A 17308-nucleotide genomic window follows, 5' to 3' on the forward strand; every position below is an offset into this window, starting at 1 on the left:
TCATCATACTCGTTTATTACACACATGTGTCTTTCTCTTCCTCTCGACTCTTTTTATCAATCAACAAATTAATTATCTACTAAATCTATAAACAAACAATTCATCATTTGCTTTTTCTGTAACTAATCCCCACGCAGAATTTTTGGAATCGATTTTCAACTGCAAGCTTATTCAGAAAATATGAAGAATAACAATAAGAAAATTAGTAGTCAATTGGTCAGATGCTTAATTTTGATAATTTATTACTGGATATTAATATAATCATATTCGCTTACGACAACCATCGTCTTATTGCTTTTTCAAAGTGCTTCGTTTTTTCACTTTTCTATCAAATCAGTCATTTTTTCTAACATTCACTTCATTTTTTTTATCTTACATTTTATTTATTTTATTACAGAGATTTTTCATGAAATTGCTACTTATTTTTTTTTTTTAATGTATGTAATATATATAATAATATACAATTTATCAATTTTTGGATATTTTATAAATTATATATTGAGATTTTAACCAATAGCTGAGACTAGAAAATTTTAAATACAAACTGCTGGTTACTTCGACTAGAGCGATAGGGATTATGGCGCGCAGGCCTGAGATTGAACTCGTACGCGGGAGATCGGGGTTCGAATCCCGGCTCGGGCAAAAAAAAAATTATGATTTTATTTTATTGAGTTGTGATATACCTGAATACGAAAAAATTCGGTGTGGAATTTCGAAATTTTAGAATTTCTAACTTTTGTCAAAATTTTACGAGTTTTTTGAATTTTTCAATAGTAGCAGACCCGGATTAACAATAAAACTTGATTTAGATGTTTTTCAAAAAATTATTGCATGGAATTGGAAGACGAAATGAATATTTTGCAAAAACATGTCCAAAAGATTAATTGATGTTTTACTTAATTTCTGAAATATAAAAAAATCACTGAAAAAATATCAAAATAAACGTTTTGTTGAAAGTTTAAAAATTCAACAAATTCGAATTTTCAAACATGAAGCTGTAGCTAGCGTCCGTAATAAGTAGCGGCCACGCAAAAAAATTGCGTGGCCGCTACTTATTAGGTCCGCTAGCTTCAGCTTCATTTTTCAAATTAATGATAATTATTGGGAAAAAATTTATAAAATGTTGAAGAAAAATGAAAATTCGTCTCAAATTTCGAAGTTCAACAGTTCGAAGTTTGCTCAAGGCAGAATAGTTAAATTTAGTATATGTACAGAAGCCGGAAGAATAAATGAGCAGTATCTTAAGCAATTTCATGAGAATGCTTCTTTAAATTTATTATTTACAAAACTTTATCTGCCAATAATTCATTTATATATATATATATATATATATATATATATATATATATATATATATATATATATATATATATATTTAATTAAACTTTTGTTAAACTGATAATTGTTTGCCAGTCCAATTTAACACGTGACCTATTTCCTTCACAAAATTAAAACGTACTATATAAAACTACAATTGTATCTTATTTAATATATATGTACCCAAAATATCTAGCCAATTTCAAATAATGAAGATTGATATCACATATATATAATATAAATATAAAGATATATGAAAATAAACAGAACTCTTATTGTTTTCAAATTTGAAATTCGTTCCAAGTTACAGAGAGGAGAATAAATTCAAAATAAATATTCACATTATTGAAATTACACTTTAGCTTGTAGACAATTAAATGCTTTGATAAATTTGTGTGTTCACTAATCAAACATTTATCACTTTTAATTATAGGTAATTTGATAAGAATGTGTCAATATTCAAATTTACAAATATTTGAATTATTTGGAAATTTTCAAATTGCTCGAAAGTTTTTGGATTTTTTGATCCAATGAATGATTAAAATTTGACCAATTTTGAATAATTTGAAAATTTTTCTATTTTGCAATTTTTGAATCATTCAAAAATTTGAAATACTCATAATTAATTTTGGAAATTTTTTTTTTTAACAATCAAAATTTAGATAAAAAAAATAATAATCAAAATTTGAAGCGGGAATTTAAATTCTACTTGAATAATTCGAAAATTTCAAAAAAATTCAAAAACTCAAAATTCATAAAAATTTCAAATTATTCCAAAATTAAAATTCTGAATCGAATAGTAAATCAATTCATTAATTATTCGCACGTTCTTAAAATTCAAATCTCAAAAAAAAAATTAAAAAAAAAAAAAGTTATTTATTTTTGACATCAATCGCTTGTCATTCCGTGACACACAAAAACACTGAAACACTGAAATACGATATTTTAGGAGTGAGCAGAAGCAAAATGCCTCTTTATAAATATATATGAAATATATATAAATATATGTATGTTGACAATGGCCTTAAATAAAAAAAAAAGTACGGTTTATTTTCAGACAACGACTCTAATGGGGCTTCTCAAGACTGCGCGGTTACTGCGTTTAGTCCGAGTTGCAAGAAAAATAGACCGATATAGTGAATACGGAGCCGCTGTATTGCTGCTACTTATGGCGACGTTTGCGTTGATCGCTCACTGGATGGCTTGCATTTGGTAAACATAATAAATAATAATAATACACAACAATGTGTATCCAATGACATGAGATCTTAAATACTGAATAGGGAATCGGAAATCGATATAAATATATACTAACAAGTAACTTGTTTTGCAGGTACGCTATTGGAAATGCTGAAAGGCCACTTTTGAAAAGTAAAGTCGGCTGGCTCGATATACTCGCAAATGACACTCATCAATTCTATTATCACAATAATACTGGTGGACCCAGTATTAAGGTAAATAAGTTACTATGCGTACTACACTGGAAAAAATAATCTGTAACAGCTACTGATTGACAATCGGTAGCCACTACCGATTATTTTTTGGTAGCGGCTCGCGATTATTTTTCAGTGGCCGCTACTGATTATTTTTCGGTGTAGCCGCTACTAATTTTTTTACGGTAGTCGCTACTGATTATTTCAGTAGCTGTTACCGAAATAATTGGTAGCGGCTACTGATTACCAATAGGTAGCTGCTACTGATTATTTTTTTCAGTGTATAAATTGACAGATTTTTTTTTTCTTGGGGGTGTCATTTTTGAGCAACTTGTTTTTTCAACGCACTACTAGCTTTTATACTTGCAGGAAAGTAGAATAAGATGCGACTTATTGCGATTTTCTATTTCCCATTTAAATAATATGAAAAAAAAAATTTCAAGTTTGGAATTTTATACCGGCAATGGCTCATTGTATAGATGAGTTCAGCATGTAATTTTGTAGGAAATTAAACGGTCTACAAAAAAAATCTCTTATCATTTTTTGATAAATTCATCTGTTCAAAAGTTATTGGAGCTCATAGCCAAATTTATAATAAATTTTCGGATTTTTTTACTTTTCCAGCGAAACTATCAGGCTTATCACAAAATGTTATAGGACCTTTTTTGTGGACAATTTTATTTCCTACAAATTATTATCAATAAATTTTTTTCGAATTTCACATTATTTTCGAGTTATTTTCATTTTAATGTCAAGCTTTTAAAATTAATCAAAACACTATTATTTAAGAACTTGGCATTAAAATTAAAATAACTATCAAGTTATGCAAAATTTGAAAAAACTTTATCAGAGATGATTTGTAGGGAATAAAATTGTCTACAAAAAAGGTCCTATAACATTTTGTGATAAGTCTGATAGTTTCGCCGGGAAAGTAAAAAGATCTCAAAATTTATTATAAATTTGACTGCAAGCTCCAGTAACTTTTAAACAGATCGATTTATCAAAAAATGATAAGAAACTTTTTTTGTAGAGCGTTTGATTTCCTGCATTTAACAGGCATTTATTTTACCTTTCTGCAAGTATAGAAGCCAGCAGTGCGTTGAAAAAAAAAGTTGCCCGAAAATGACACCCTAATTTATACTCATACTTATGTTCATTACAGAGCCGTTACATAACTGCATTATACTTCACCTTCAGCAGTCTTACGTCAGTAGGTTTTGGAAACGTCGCACCCAATACGGATACCGAAAAAATTTTTACAATCATCGTGATGTTAATTGGATGTAAGTTTACTTTTACAAAAAAAAAAAATACGATTTTAGATGGAATCAGTGGGTTTTTTAAACCGCAATTCGGTTTCTTTTAATGGAGCATAAGGTAATTGTATAAAAAGTATCGGTAGAGTTGAAAACTATGTCAGCTAACCAAATATTTATTTGAATTCGATAAAAGTTTTGAAGAAGTTCTTAAAGTCAATAAACTAAATGAAATTTCTGTGAGTTTAAAGTTAATTTTTACACGATCTTCAAAGTTCTGTTTGTAAATAGGGTTCAAATATCAGTAGAAAGTTATGCTATTTATTACTTTGGGTAAATAGACTTCATTAGATAGATCAAAACAGAGCAATCTATAATTAGAGAAGTGCTAATTAACATAAATACTTTTTATATACAGTCGAGTTGATTTTTTTTTTCATTTTTCAGAAAAATTCCTGCTAATTATTTCAAAGCCGCCGCTCTATTTTAGGTCACGAAAATTAAAATCAATTTTTTTTTATTTTCACAATTTTTTTGAATTTGAAAAATTTGACCTAAAAATAATTGAAAAAATCCTGACTTGAAATCTGTTAAATTTTTTCTCTCCCATTTTAAAAAAAATTTCCCGCTTTTTTTTTAAATTTTGAATTTTTTTTTAAATTTTAGTCAAAAAAATATTTGAAAAAATCGCACCTGTAATTTTTAAAATTTTCTACAAGTGCATTTTTTCAGTTTTTCATTTTCATAATTAATTTTTCAAAAAACATAATCCGAAAATTATAAATTGTGAAGTCATCAATTTTTTTTCCCATTTTAAAAAAAAATTCATCTCTATTATTTTTTTTTTTTTTTTTTCAAATCAAGCCAACTTTTAATCCTATCAAATTATCAATATCGAATATTTTCTTACAGCCCTTATGTACGCGAGTATTTTCGGAAACGTATCAGCAATAATCCAACGACTGTACAGCGGAACTGCACGATATCACACGCAGATGCTGCGTGTCCGTGAATTCATTCGTTTCCATCAAATCCCGAACCCACTGAGACAGCGACTGGAAGAATATTTCCAACACGCTTGGACTTACACCAACGGTATTGATATGAATAGCGTCTTGAAAGGGTTCCCCGAGTGCCTTCAGGCAGATATTTGTCTTCATCTGAACCGGCAACTTCTCAACAACTGCAAAGCTTTCGAAAAGGCCAGCCCCGGTTGCCTGAGGTAGAAAAAAATTGCTGGAGGTGGCAGTAAATTCAAAACTTTAAACAAGGCTTTGTTGTACTTAAACGTTAACTTTTTAGGGCTCTTTCGCTCAAGTTCAAAACAACCCACGCTCCGCCTGGGGATACGCTGGTCCATCGTGGAGACGTCCTTACCTCGCTCTACTTTATATCGCGCGGCAGCATTGAGATACTTAAGAATGACATCGTTATGGCGATTCTTAATCCCCCGGACATATTTGGGGAAAATCCCTGCGAGCATCCTACTGTTGGAAAGTCTTCCTGCAATGTACGGGCACTTACTTACTGTGATTTACATAAAATACATCGAGATGATCTTCTAGATGTCTTAGCGCTCTATCCGGAGTTTCATCAACATTTTATTGAAAATTTGGAGATTACTTTTAATATGAGAGATGTAAGTTCATTTTTTTTTTATTTGCGACTTTGTAGAGAAATTTTTTTCAATGTAAGTTTGGGAGCTGGATAGTAAAAGCAAAATGGCCGCCGTGAATGACAGCGACAAAATGGCCGACATGCGTAAGTTAGGTTTAGGTTAGAAATGAACGTCGAAAAATCAACCAGTTTGAGGTTCGTCGAAAATTAACGGAAAATTCTTAGCGGAAATGTCAAAATGGTTTTACAAAAAAAAATTGAATAATTGCGGGAACTGGAGCCGCGTGACTGTCACAAAAATTAACGAATTTGGGCCCGTTGAATAAGGCCGCGATGACAAAAATCAAATTTGGGTCAGTCAAAAATAACCGCGAGAAAAATTCTAATTTAAGGTCCATTTAAAATAACCACGGCAAAAATTACCGAATTCGGGCCCTTTAAATAAGGCCGCGATAGAGAAAATCCGAATTGGGGTCAGAAAAAAATAATCGTGAGAAAAATTTTCTGACTTAAGGCCCATTGAAAATAATCGGGAAAAAATTAACGAATTCGGGCCCCGTTAAATAAAACTAATAAAAAAACTTTAAATTTGGGTCTGTCAAAAGTAACTGTAAAAAATAGTCTCTGACTCAGGGCCCATTGAAAATAGCCATGACAAAAATTACCGAATTCGGCCCCGTTAAATAAGGCCGTGAAAAAAAAAAAAATTTGGGCCTGGCAGAAATAACCGAAAGAAAAATTACCTGATTGGGACCCATAAAAAATTACCGCGACAAAATTACCGTCAATTCAATCATCTCATTTTGGGCCCGTAGAAAATTGTGACAGAAAATTCGAGTTTGGGTCTGTCATAACTAACCACGATAAAAATAACTGTAAAGGAAAATTCCCTGACTTAGAGCCCATTGAAAATAACCGAAATATAAATTACCGTCACGAAAATTATTAAATTTCGGGCCCGTTAAATAAAAATTTGATAAAAAAACTCTTACTTCAGGTCCACTGAAAATAACCGTGACAAAAATTACCGTCACTAAAATCATTCAATTTTGAACCCATGTAAAATAACCATAACAAAAAAATTCGAGTTTGGGCCTGTCATAAATAACTGCGATAAAAATTACCGTAAAAATCCTGATTCACCAAAATTACCGAGTTCAGGCCCCATAAAAAAATCAACTTGACCAAAAATTCCCCTGATTTGGGGTTCATTTAAAATTGCCGCCACTAAAATCACCAACTTTTCAGTTCATAAAAAATAACCTCAAAAAAGTCATTAACTATGCGTTCACTATAAAAAACCATCTTAAAAATTATCATAACCATTCAAAATTGACTCCCGATCTCATAATAAAATATGTAAAATTATTAAGGATGAGCAAGCAGGAGTTGATCCGATATCAGCGCGATTTCCTGTGAGCACTCCAACAGACGTAGATGGAGACACTCGAAGATTTGCGTTCCGTCCACCACGTTATCGATTTGGACCAGGTGTAATCGGTGCACCAAACACTCACCTAGTGCCGACAGGTCGTCAGAACTCGTTCCAAGACGACCCCGACGACTAGTAAGTACTCAACTCCCGTTTCTTCTCCAAATGCAAAAAAAAAAAAAAAGCTAACCTGGCAACACTTTTTTAGCGACAAGTCAAGTGGCCATGGGATCCTGGAGTTCAGTACCGACAAAGCGGGTCAAGATGTCACTCCAATGAACCTCGAGTTCGATGAACCCAAGCAACGAAGCTCGACCCTAAACTCCATTACCGGTAAAATATTAATCTGATATTTTTTCATAAATTTTTTTTACTTTCCTACTCCATTAATTTATAAAAAAAAAAAAAAAAAAAAAAAAAAATATAAATATTTATTTACTATTTACTTTGCAAGTTCCTTGCACGATAGTGTGTTAATTCAGAGTTAAGCACGACTTTAAAGTCGGTATATTTATTTTATAACTTTTTAAAAGCTAGCGTGGATGCTCTGCGATCTTTAGCAATCATCCCATCCTTTAAGTTTTTTTTTTTTTTTTTTTTTTACTGTTACTACATTTTATGAATTTATGAGTAAGACGTTAATTATTTAAAAACATAACACATACACACAATCATTTATCGCTTTTTCGCGTTAATTTCAACTTTACACGTAAGTAAAAAACGGTTTACAAAAATATTAAACGTTTCGCGCTTTGCGTGTTAACATAATCTGTCATTTTATCATCAATCAGGGTTGCTAAGTAATTAATTAAATTAATTCATTAATTTTAATTTATTCCCGGTGGAATTTTTTTTATTGCCCGGAAAATTTCTTCATATACTTGAATATTTATTAATATATATAATATATGTTTGTGAAAAAAAGAATTGGGGAGGGGAAATTATACAAAGGGGTAAGATGGGCCGCACAAAAATTTTTTTATCTGAAAATTTAAATTGAATTTTATTTTTCATTCATTTCCGTCCGGATTTTTTGAAAAATTATATAGAAGGGTAAAATGGGTCACCTAAATAAATTTTGAAGACAACAGAATTGATTAAAAAAAATTTCCTCAAATTAATGACTTTCTCATAATTAATAACTTGCAACCATGTAAAAGAAATAATTAATTAAATTAATTACAAAAAATAAAATAAAAAAAAAATTCCCTGGTGCACAAAATTAATTAATTAATTATTATAAAAAAAAAAATTACCCACGTTTGAGTACGACTCAAAGTCGGTTTAACGCCTATAAAACCTGGTTGTTCAGGCATGCTAACCCACCTCAAGCGCAGCATACCGGACCTTCGACAGCACACTAAGATCCACCTGCAGCCGCTAACGAGTCACGACTACTTAGCTAAACAAGGTAAGCAGTATGTTCATTAACAACAACAACAGACAATTATCTATAAATAATTAGAAAAAAAAAAAAACATTGATAAGTAACTTAACAAAAGAACGATGAGTTAATTTATTGGGCAGCACCGTCAACGTCAGCACATGCACGCCTTGTCTGAATCTGCCGACCGGCAGTCAGCTAAATCATTTATCAAAATAAAATACTAACTTATATATGAGACTGACGTCAACTCATTTACTTACTTATTTATTCATTGTTTTTTTTTTTTTAATCACAGTGACCACACCATTGACCAGGCCGCCACGCAAAAGTTCGACCAATGGTGATACCAGTCACTGTAATATTATTCAACCGGTTTCAAATCCATCTAGTCATTACACAACACCATCACCACCTCAGCAACAGCTTCAGCTTCTTCAGCAAAATTCGCATGGTTAGAAATAATGTCGTTCATTTTTTACTGTTGCTCTTATTGACAGTCAATCGGTTATTTAAATCTTTTGTTTTAATGGTGGATTTTTTTGAGAAATATATGTATGGGGTAATACCTCTCATTACGCAATTCAAAAAAAAAATTTATATAAATATATAGTGCATAAGATAGGAAATTGAATGCGCTTTAAAATGAGTACCGACATGCCATATTTATTTAATATATTTTTTTTTATGTATATATTTCTCTAGAAAAATATATAAATATATATATAAAATATCTCATTATAAATACGGCATGTGGGTACTCATTTGACAGCCCACCTAATTCTCTATACTTTTCTGCAATCAAATATATATATATATATATATATATATATATATATATATATATATATATATATATATATATAGTGCATTAGATAGCAAGTTAAATGTCCTTTAAAATGAGTACCAACATGCAATATTTATTTAACATATTTTTTAATATATTATCTATGAAAATATAAATGTATAAAAAATAATTAAAAATAAATATGGCATGTGGGTACTCAATTGAAAGAGCGTCAAATTCTCAATGTTTATATGTACTCAAATATGTATATATATATTTATACATATATATTCGAGACAGGAATTATTCATAAATTTTTGAATAATTCGATGAATTTAAAATGTTCATAAATTTCTGCTTTCTTCAAATTCGCATCAAAATCGACTCAAAAATTGAACACAAAAATTCATAATCCGATTTCTGAATTTTAAATTTAAATTTTCCCGCCCAAATTCCAATTTTAAACCTTTTATCTCACGTCCTTCCTATCAAACAAAAATAAAAAATTATCAGCGAACGTAACTCTGATTGACTGTTTGCCCGCCATCTAAAAATAAAAATTCCAATAATAGTTCTGTCAAAAGCAGGTGAGTTCCAAAGCGGGCCGGGGCGACCCCTAGAGGACATAAACATCCGCATCGACGATCTGTCGCGTCAAGTGTCATCTCTAGAGCGAACAATGGCAGGAGATCTAAGATTAATCTTGGCGCTGCTTCAGCAGACACTGGATACATCAAAAGACAGTTCCAGCACGGATATGATGCCTGGCACAGCTCCAGCGGCGCCAATTACCGCAGTGAGATCATCCCGAGCACCCGCATTAGCACAAAGATCTGCCAGCGAACCCCAGCCCTCGTCTCTGCCCGGTTCCTCATCCGCTAACGGAAACGGAGCCAAGATACAGTCCAGTGCATCGCACAGTCTCTTCCGGTAATTTTTTTCCCATATTTATTTCCATTCAATTTAAATGCCACTGATAAATCCACTTCCCCTATTGTTAATTAACTCTTTTAATTTATTTATTTTAAATCGCATGTACTCCCATGAAAAAAAAGTGTAATAGATTTATTTCTTCTTATTGTCCATCAACGAAAGCTTTCTTTCAAAATCCCTGGATCAGTTGCATTTGATTTCGGCGCGTTTTGTTTTGGAAAAATTGGACAAGATCCGAAGGTGACGTGATCATACAATCAACTGAATACATAAATAATAATACTGTTATTATTTACTATTTACCATGTATACTAATAATAAATATATAAGAGAACTTATGTCTCTCTATTAATCTATTCTTCTTCAGCTCGTTTTACAGCAGCGTCACGTGTCTCCATGTCCATTTGTCCTTTCTTATCGATCCTTAACCTCTAAACGATCTCCGTGGTCACGCGAGACCCAGAGCGATCGATTCCCTGATGTTCATCACCGAACTTCGTCTAGAGAGAGACTGAACTTCGGGCGACCCCCACTACTGGCGATTTCTGAACTGCGCATGCGTGGAAAAGTGGGGGAAGCTTAGTTCATTCTCTCGCTGGGACGATTGAACCATTAAGGTCATTATTGTTTATTACTGTCATTTTATGGAGGTAATTTGAGAACCTGGAGATTGTAGATTAGAGATTTTAATATTTTACGGAGACAGGTGGCGTTGTTTTATAGATGAGTATATTTATGGGACATTCGGGATAATTTAAGGTCAGTGAGTTTTGGTATTTTTGCTGATGGAAAAGAGTATGGAAAGTGTTTTTGAAGCTTGAAGCCTTTGGAATTTGAAGGTTAGGTATCGTAATGCGAGAGATAATTGGCCCTTATGGTGCTCGAGACCGTAAGGGCGCATTAGAAATTTTTTTGGTAAATTGTTAGACTTTTTTTTTAGAATAGAAATTTATAAAATAGGGTTTTTGATATTTTTTGCCCTTATGGCGAGAGATAAGGGCCGGGAGTTATAAGGGCGTAAAATATTTTTCTTTCTATTTTGGTTTTTGGATAAAGTTCTTTAGAAATGCAAGTTTGTAATTTTATTCATACGCCCTTACGACGGGATAAGGACCGGAAGTTATAAGGGCGTAAAATTTCTTTTCCTTATGTAGTTTTTGACAAAAATTTTCATAAATATAAATAAGTAATTTTTTCATACGCTCTTAGGGCTTGAGATAAGGGCCAGAAATTATAAGGGCGTAAAATATTTTTTTTCTGTTTTTAGTTTTGGAATAAATTTTTTTAGAAATTCAAAGTTTTAATTTTATTCATACGCCCTTAAGACTCGGGATAAGGACCGGGAATTATAAGGACCTCAAATATTTTTCCATTTTACTTTTTTAAAATTTTTTTACATGAATACGAATGAGTAATTTTTTTTCATACGCCTTTAGGGCTTGAGATAAGGGCCAGAAGTTATAAGGGCGTAAAATAAAAGGTCGTAAATTTCTTTTCTGCTCTAGTTTTTTGAAATTGTTTTATGAATAAAATTTTGTAACTTTTTATCGGCCCTTAGGACTCAGAATAGGTCCTAAGGGCCATAAGGACCAAAAAAAAAAAATAGATAAAAACTTGCATTTTTGAATTTTTACACTTCCAGTTAAAAACTACATTAATTAGTCAAAAAAAAAATAGTGCGTATATTTTACTAGGATGCGCTCTTACGACCTTTTTTACACGATTTTAAATTCCAAAAACATAAAAAATACCGATTGTATAACGTCAACAATAGACTTTCCATCAGCAAAACGAACCAAAAACTGCTCACCCCGAACCAACTAGTCTCCGAATGTCCCAACCTTTAACTAGATCTGTAACCTAGTGGCGCATACACATCCACTGTAAATAAAGTCACCGGCTTGCTCGGGTAACTGAAGGCTAATGGCAGCTGCTTAAGTAACTAAACCATAGATTAAACCGGCTTAATCAGCCAATTATTAACCAGCATCACTAAAATAAGAAGACTAATTGTTGAATAATGGATTTGTCCGGGTAGGCCACCAACCCGCGATCCAACCTCAACCTCATCGGGAACGTCGCGACTCACTCTTACATCAGACACATCAGCCCTCGCCACTGCCCTGCAGAGTGCCCTCAATGGCGGCTCCCGTACAGCCCCAACGAGGTCACAGAGTCAGCCCGTCGATTTAACTGGCCCGCCAATCACTTCCCAAGCCCACCATCACCATCACCAGCTTCATGGATGGCACAGTCAACCTGCCGCCTTTAGACGCGGGGAATTTAGAACCGGGTATTTTTATTTCCATTAAATCCAACCCACCGATAAATCAATTAATCAATCAATTAATCAACCAACCAACCAATTAATCGACCAATTCTTCCATTAACGCCCAGCTAATTAACCTGATTTAGTTACAGTTCATTCAACAAAAGATCAGAGCCAGAATCAGACGACCCCTGGACCGCGATACCAGCGGTCACTGTCGCTACCGGAAGTCTTCAGCGACCCAGATCAAGTGACTTGAGAAAAGACGGGAAATCTGATAGACTTGCGCAGTCGCAGTCGCAGTTACAGACTCAGACCCAGACCCAGACTTCAGCATCAGCGACATCTGACACCCGGCCCGAAACATCTCGACAACCCAGCGATGAAATTTCATGGGAGTTCACGATCAACGAAGCCCCGATTGCCAGGTTGGAATCTCTGGATGAACTTGATCAGGATCATGGTAGTTAGGCGACAGTTTATTTATAATTGATAACAATAATAATTAATAATAATAATAATAATATTCCACATACGGCAGAAACATATCATATGTTATGTCGTAACCACATTGGCTGTGCTTTTAATTATATCGCATCTCATCTTCGAAAAGCTCTTATTTATTTATGATTAAACTTTGAATATATATATATATATATATATATATATATATATATATATATATATATTTAACTGCATAAAAGTGTAGAGGATTAGGTACGCTTTCAAATGAATACCCACATGCCATATTTATTTAAAATGTTTTTCAAGATATATATATTTATCTATAAAAATATATACATATATGTAAAAAATAATTCAAAATAAATATGGCTTGTGGGTACTCATTTGAAAGCGCATCACATTTTCTATACTTTCATGCACTCAAATATATATATATATATATATGAAGCTTTATGGTATTTAATAATAATAAACGTCCATATTATTTAAAAATAGAAAAAAAAAATAAATAAGTCACAGCCAAGAGCATTTTCGACGCGAAGTTATGTTTCATTATTGACAACTAGGTTACGTTTTTTTTTATTAACCAATCAGTGATTGGTTAATTAAATAAATATATAAATATATATGAAGAGAGCATGGATATGAGTGCGCTTTGATAAATATTGTTATTTTATTTTACTAAGGTATTTATTTATAAATATAATAATTAAATTTTTTGTTGTTAAATATAAGCGAGTGTGAGATACGAATGAAATTTATATTATCGATTATTTAAATTCGATTTTAGCTGTGCGACGATTAAGTCAAAACTTAATTAAAATAATAATAATTATAAATGTTATTAAATTTTATACAAGAAACGAAAAATAAACAAAAAAATTATCACGCGTACCGATCTCTCTTTGTCTTCACTTGTTCTTTACGCTTTTTTTAAAATATTAAATATATTGATTAATTATTATTAATATAATTATTATTATTATTATTATTGGTATGATTATTAAATTTGATGTAATATAGAAAATGATATATTCAATAAATAAGATGTTGAGGTGTATGTTAATTTGCTCAGTATTTGTATTGTATTATGTAATAAATTATTATCATTATTGATATTATTATTGAAATTTAGATTTTAATGCACACGAAGTATAGCCGCAGTTTAAAAAACAAAAATAATTATTTTATAAGTATCGAATTTTGAATATTGGGGGGCCGCAAAATGAGCCGCTGATTTTTAGTTTGAAATTTTGATTTTGGGGTAAAATGGCCCGCTTTTTTTCACTGAGGGTAAAGTGGGCCATTAGTTTTTATTGAGATAAAATATCTATCTGTTTTAATCACAGGAATTTCGAGATATTTTGATAAATCAGAATTTTGGGGTAAGATGGGCCATTTTTTTTTTTTCAAAATTTGGTAAAAATTTGGATTAGTTCATATATATATATATAGGTTCAAATATATGTAGAAAGAACATGAATTGCAAGATATTTTGAAAAATCAAAATTTTGGGGTAAGATGGGCCATTTTTTTTTTTTCAAAATTTGGTAAAAATTTGGATTAGTTCATATATATATATATAGGTTCAAATATATGTAGAAAGAACATGAATTGCAAGATATTTTGAAAAATCAAAATTTTGGGGTAAGATGGGCCATTAAGTTTTTTTTCCAAATTTGGTAAAAATTTGGATTAGTTCATATATATATATATATATAGGTTCAAATGTATGTAGAAAAAAAATGTATTTCGAGATATTTTGATAAATCGGAATTTTGGGGTAAGATGGGCCATTAAGTTTTTTTTCAAAATTTGTAAAAAATTGGCAATAGTATATATAAATATATAGTTTCAAATATATGTAGAAAATACATAAATTTCGAAATATTTTGATAAATCAAAATTTTGGGGTAAGATGGGCCATTAAGTTTTTTTTCAAAATTTGGATTAGTTGGGGGTAAAATGGGCCACTAAATTTTCCAATTGTGAGGTAAAATGGACATCAGTTCATATTTATATAAAAGTATGTATATATATATATATATATATATATATATATATATATATATATATATAAAATGAATTTTGAAAATTTTTCATAAACTAAAAATTTGGGGTATAATGGGCCACGAAGTTTTTTTTTCAAAATTGGGGTAAAATGGGCATTAGTTCATATATTAATAAATATAAAAATAAAATAAATTCTTAGAATTTTTCGGAAATTTGAAAGTTGGGATAAAATGGGTCATTAATTTTTTTAGCCCCAAAAAAAAGTCAATTTTATTTTACTCATTTTGCGCCCCTCTTCTATATGGCGAAAAGTTAGTAGAAGAATTTAGTAATTATGTACTATAATTAGTGAAATAAATTATTAATTATAAATTATTAAAAACGTATTGTAATTAGTAGATGTACATGAATGATTTGAGAATAATTTTGATAATTGAAAATGGATTTTTATTTCATTTAATTTTATTTTACAATTCTAGTATTGGTGCTAATGTAGATTTAATAATAGAAAGTAATTAGTTAATTAATGGTTAATTAATAATTTAAATTAAATCCGTTTTCAATCATTGAACAGCCTTCGCACTCAAGCAATATTTACGAGTACTCTCAGTCTCACTTTATTTTTATTTTTTATCAACAAAAATAATTACCAAAGTGTTTCATAATTATAATAATGGTTATTATTTACCTAAATATTTTATTAAACAGCGAATTTAAATAATTAAATATATGACTAATAAATTTAAATAAATAAATAATTAAATTTTTATTTATGTCTTCGTTTAAATTCTTTATGAGATTTAAATATCCGCCATGTTTAATATTTATACTGCTAAGTATTTTAGTATCAATGAAAGCTTTATCAGAAAAATAAATTAATACAATTTTATGATAATTAATTAATTAATTAATGTCCGTAAATTAATCGAAAATTTGATATATGTTCAACTTTATCATTAAATTTAAAAATTATTTTTTTTTAATGAATGCTCACCCGCATTTTTAATTTGGTTTTGTGATGAAAAAATTTTCATACATTTAAAGGATTTTTCTGGTTTACTAAAACATATATATATATATATATATATATATATATGTTTGATTGTATAAATATATAGAGGATTCGATGCTCTTTCAAATGAGTACCCACATGCCATATTTATTTTGAATTATATTATATATATATGTATATATTTATATGTATGAACATATATCATAAAAATTATGTAAAATAAATATGGCATGTTGGTACTCACTTGAAAGGGTATTCAATTTTCTATCTGAATATATACTTTTTTTTTGCCAATGACGTTATCGTTAACGTCTCGATATGTCGATATATCGATATTTGTAAATATCTGCAAAAACAATTTAAGAAGTAACACACGTTCCGCGCCGTTATATATTTATATACATATGTATATATATTAATGTTTAAATATATCAAATATACATGATATAAATTACAATATACATATACATATATATATAAAAAAAAATTTATTCAAATTAAATAACACTCATATATATTTGAAACCATGCAATATAGATATATATACACATATATATATATATATATATATATATATATATATATATATATATATATATATATATATATGCATGTTTAATATTTCATTGTAATTGTTATTATATATTACACGAATGAGCGCACTGATTTATATTGTATGACGTTAAAAAAAAAATTTTAACTGAAAAAAAAAATTCCGCAATGAAATAAAACATTATTAAATTTAATTGAATATCTTTTTATTAATTTTTATTAATATATACATATATATAAATATCCCAAGTGAAAGATTGTCGAGCTGAAATATTAATGAAATTTTTTCTCGACCGGCAAAAGACTCAAGTTTAAACACAAAACCGAAATTTGGTCGGAAACCCGAAATTTTCTATTTTATATGGATACTTGATATTTTTACGATTAAAAAATAAAATAGTATAGCGGAAAATATACTGACTAAAGTTATCGGGTAATTTTCGGTTTGTTTATTATTAAGAGTAAGAAAATTTCGGCCAAATTTAGTCTTTTTTGAAAATTTTCGACCGATTATTTTTACCCGGGGTACTTCTGCAGAAATCTGACTTATCAAAAAGTTATTTGATGGCAACTCCTACCAGATCTACGGCGATCAAAGTAGATTTCATATATGTCAATATTTTTTTCAGGAAAATCAATGAAAATATTGGAAAACTCACGTGATAAATTGACGAAAATCTCTGACGTTAATTAAAATTTCATTTTTTAAATTCCAGAATTAAATTTTTATCCCGACACATGAAAAATAACCGTAAGTTTTTTAAATTTCCCTCAATCTAAAAATTAAAAAATAATAAAAAAAAAAAAAAATATCAAAAAAAATTTCAAATTCCCACGG

The 17308-nt window shown here is 30.1% G+C and overlaps 1 protein-coding gene across 16 annotated transcripts in view; it reads left to right on the forward strand.

The window, feature by feature from the left end:
• Positions 1–13035, forward strand: part of LOC103580266 (potassium voltage-gated channel subfamily H member 6) — a 61225-nt gene extending 48190 nt beyond the window's left edge. For 6 of the 16 annotated variants that reach the window (XM_053743154.1, XM_053743153.1, XM_053743148.1 and 3 more), the window contains 12 exons: positions 2375–2529; positions 2651–2771; positions 3913–4033; positions 4919–5228; positions 5309–5645; positions 6997–7190; positions 7264–7388; positions 8368–8466; positions 8738–8893; positions 9811–10156; positions 12198–12452; positions 12575–13035. In XM_053743154.1, the coding sequence (XP_053599129.1) occupies positions 2375–2529; positions 2651–2771; positions 3913–4033; positions 4919–5228; positions 5309–5645; positions 6997–7190; positions 7264–7388; positions 8368–8466; positions 8738–8893; positions 9811–10156; positions 12198–12452; positions 12575–12899 (2544 nt within the window). In that variant the 3' untranslated portion in view covers positions 12900–13035. The other 10 variants (XM_053743151.1, XM_053743152.1, XM_053743150.1 and 7 more) reach the window with 10 other exon arrangements.
• Positions 13036–17308: the final 4273 nt, after the last annotated feature.

The sequence above is a fragment of the Microplitis demolitor genome, chromosome 2, assembly GCF_026212275.2.
Source record: "Microplitis demolitor isolate Queensland-Clemson2020A chromosome 2, iyMicDemo2.1a, whole genome shotgun sequence".
Lineage (NCBI taxonomy): Eukaryota > Metazoa > Arthropoda > Insecta > Hymenoptera > Braconidae > Microplitis > Microplitis demolitor.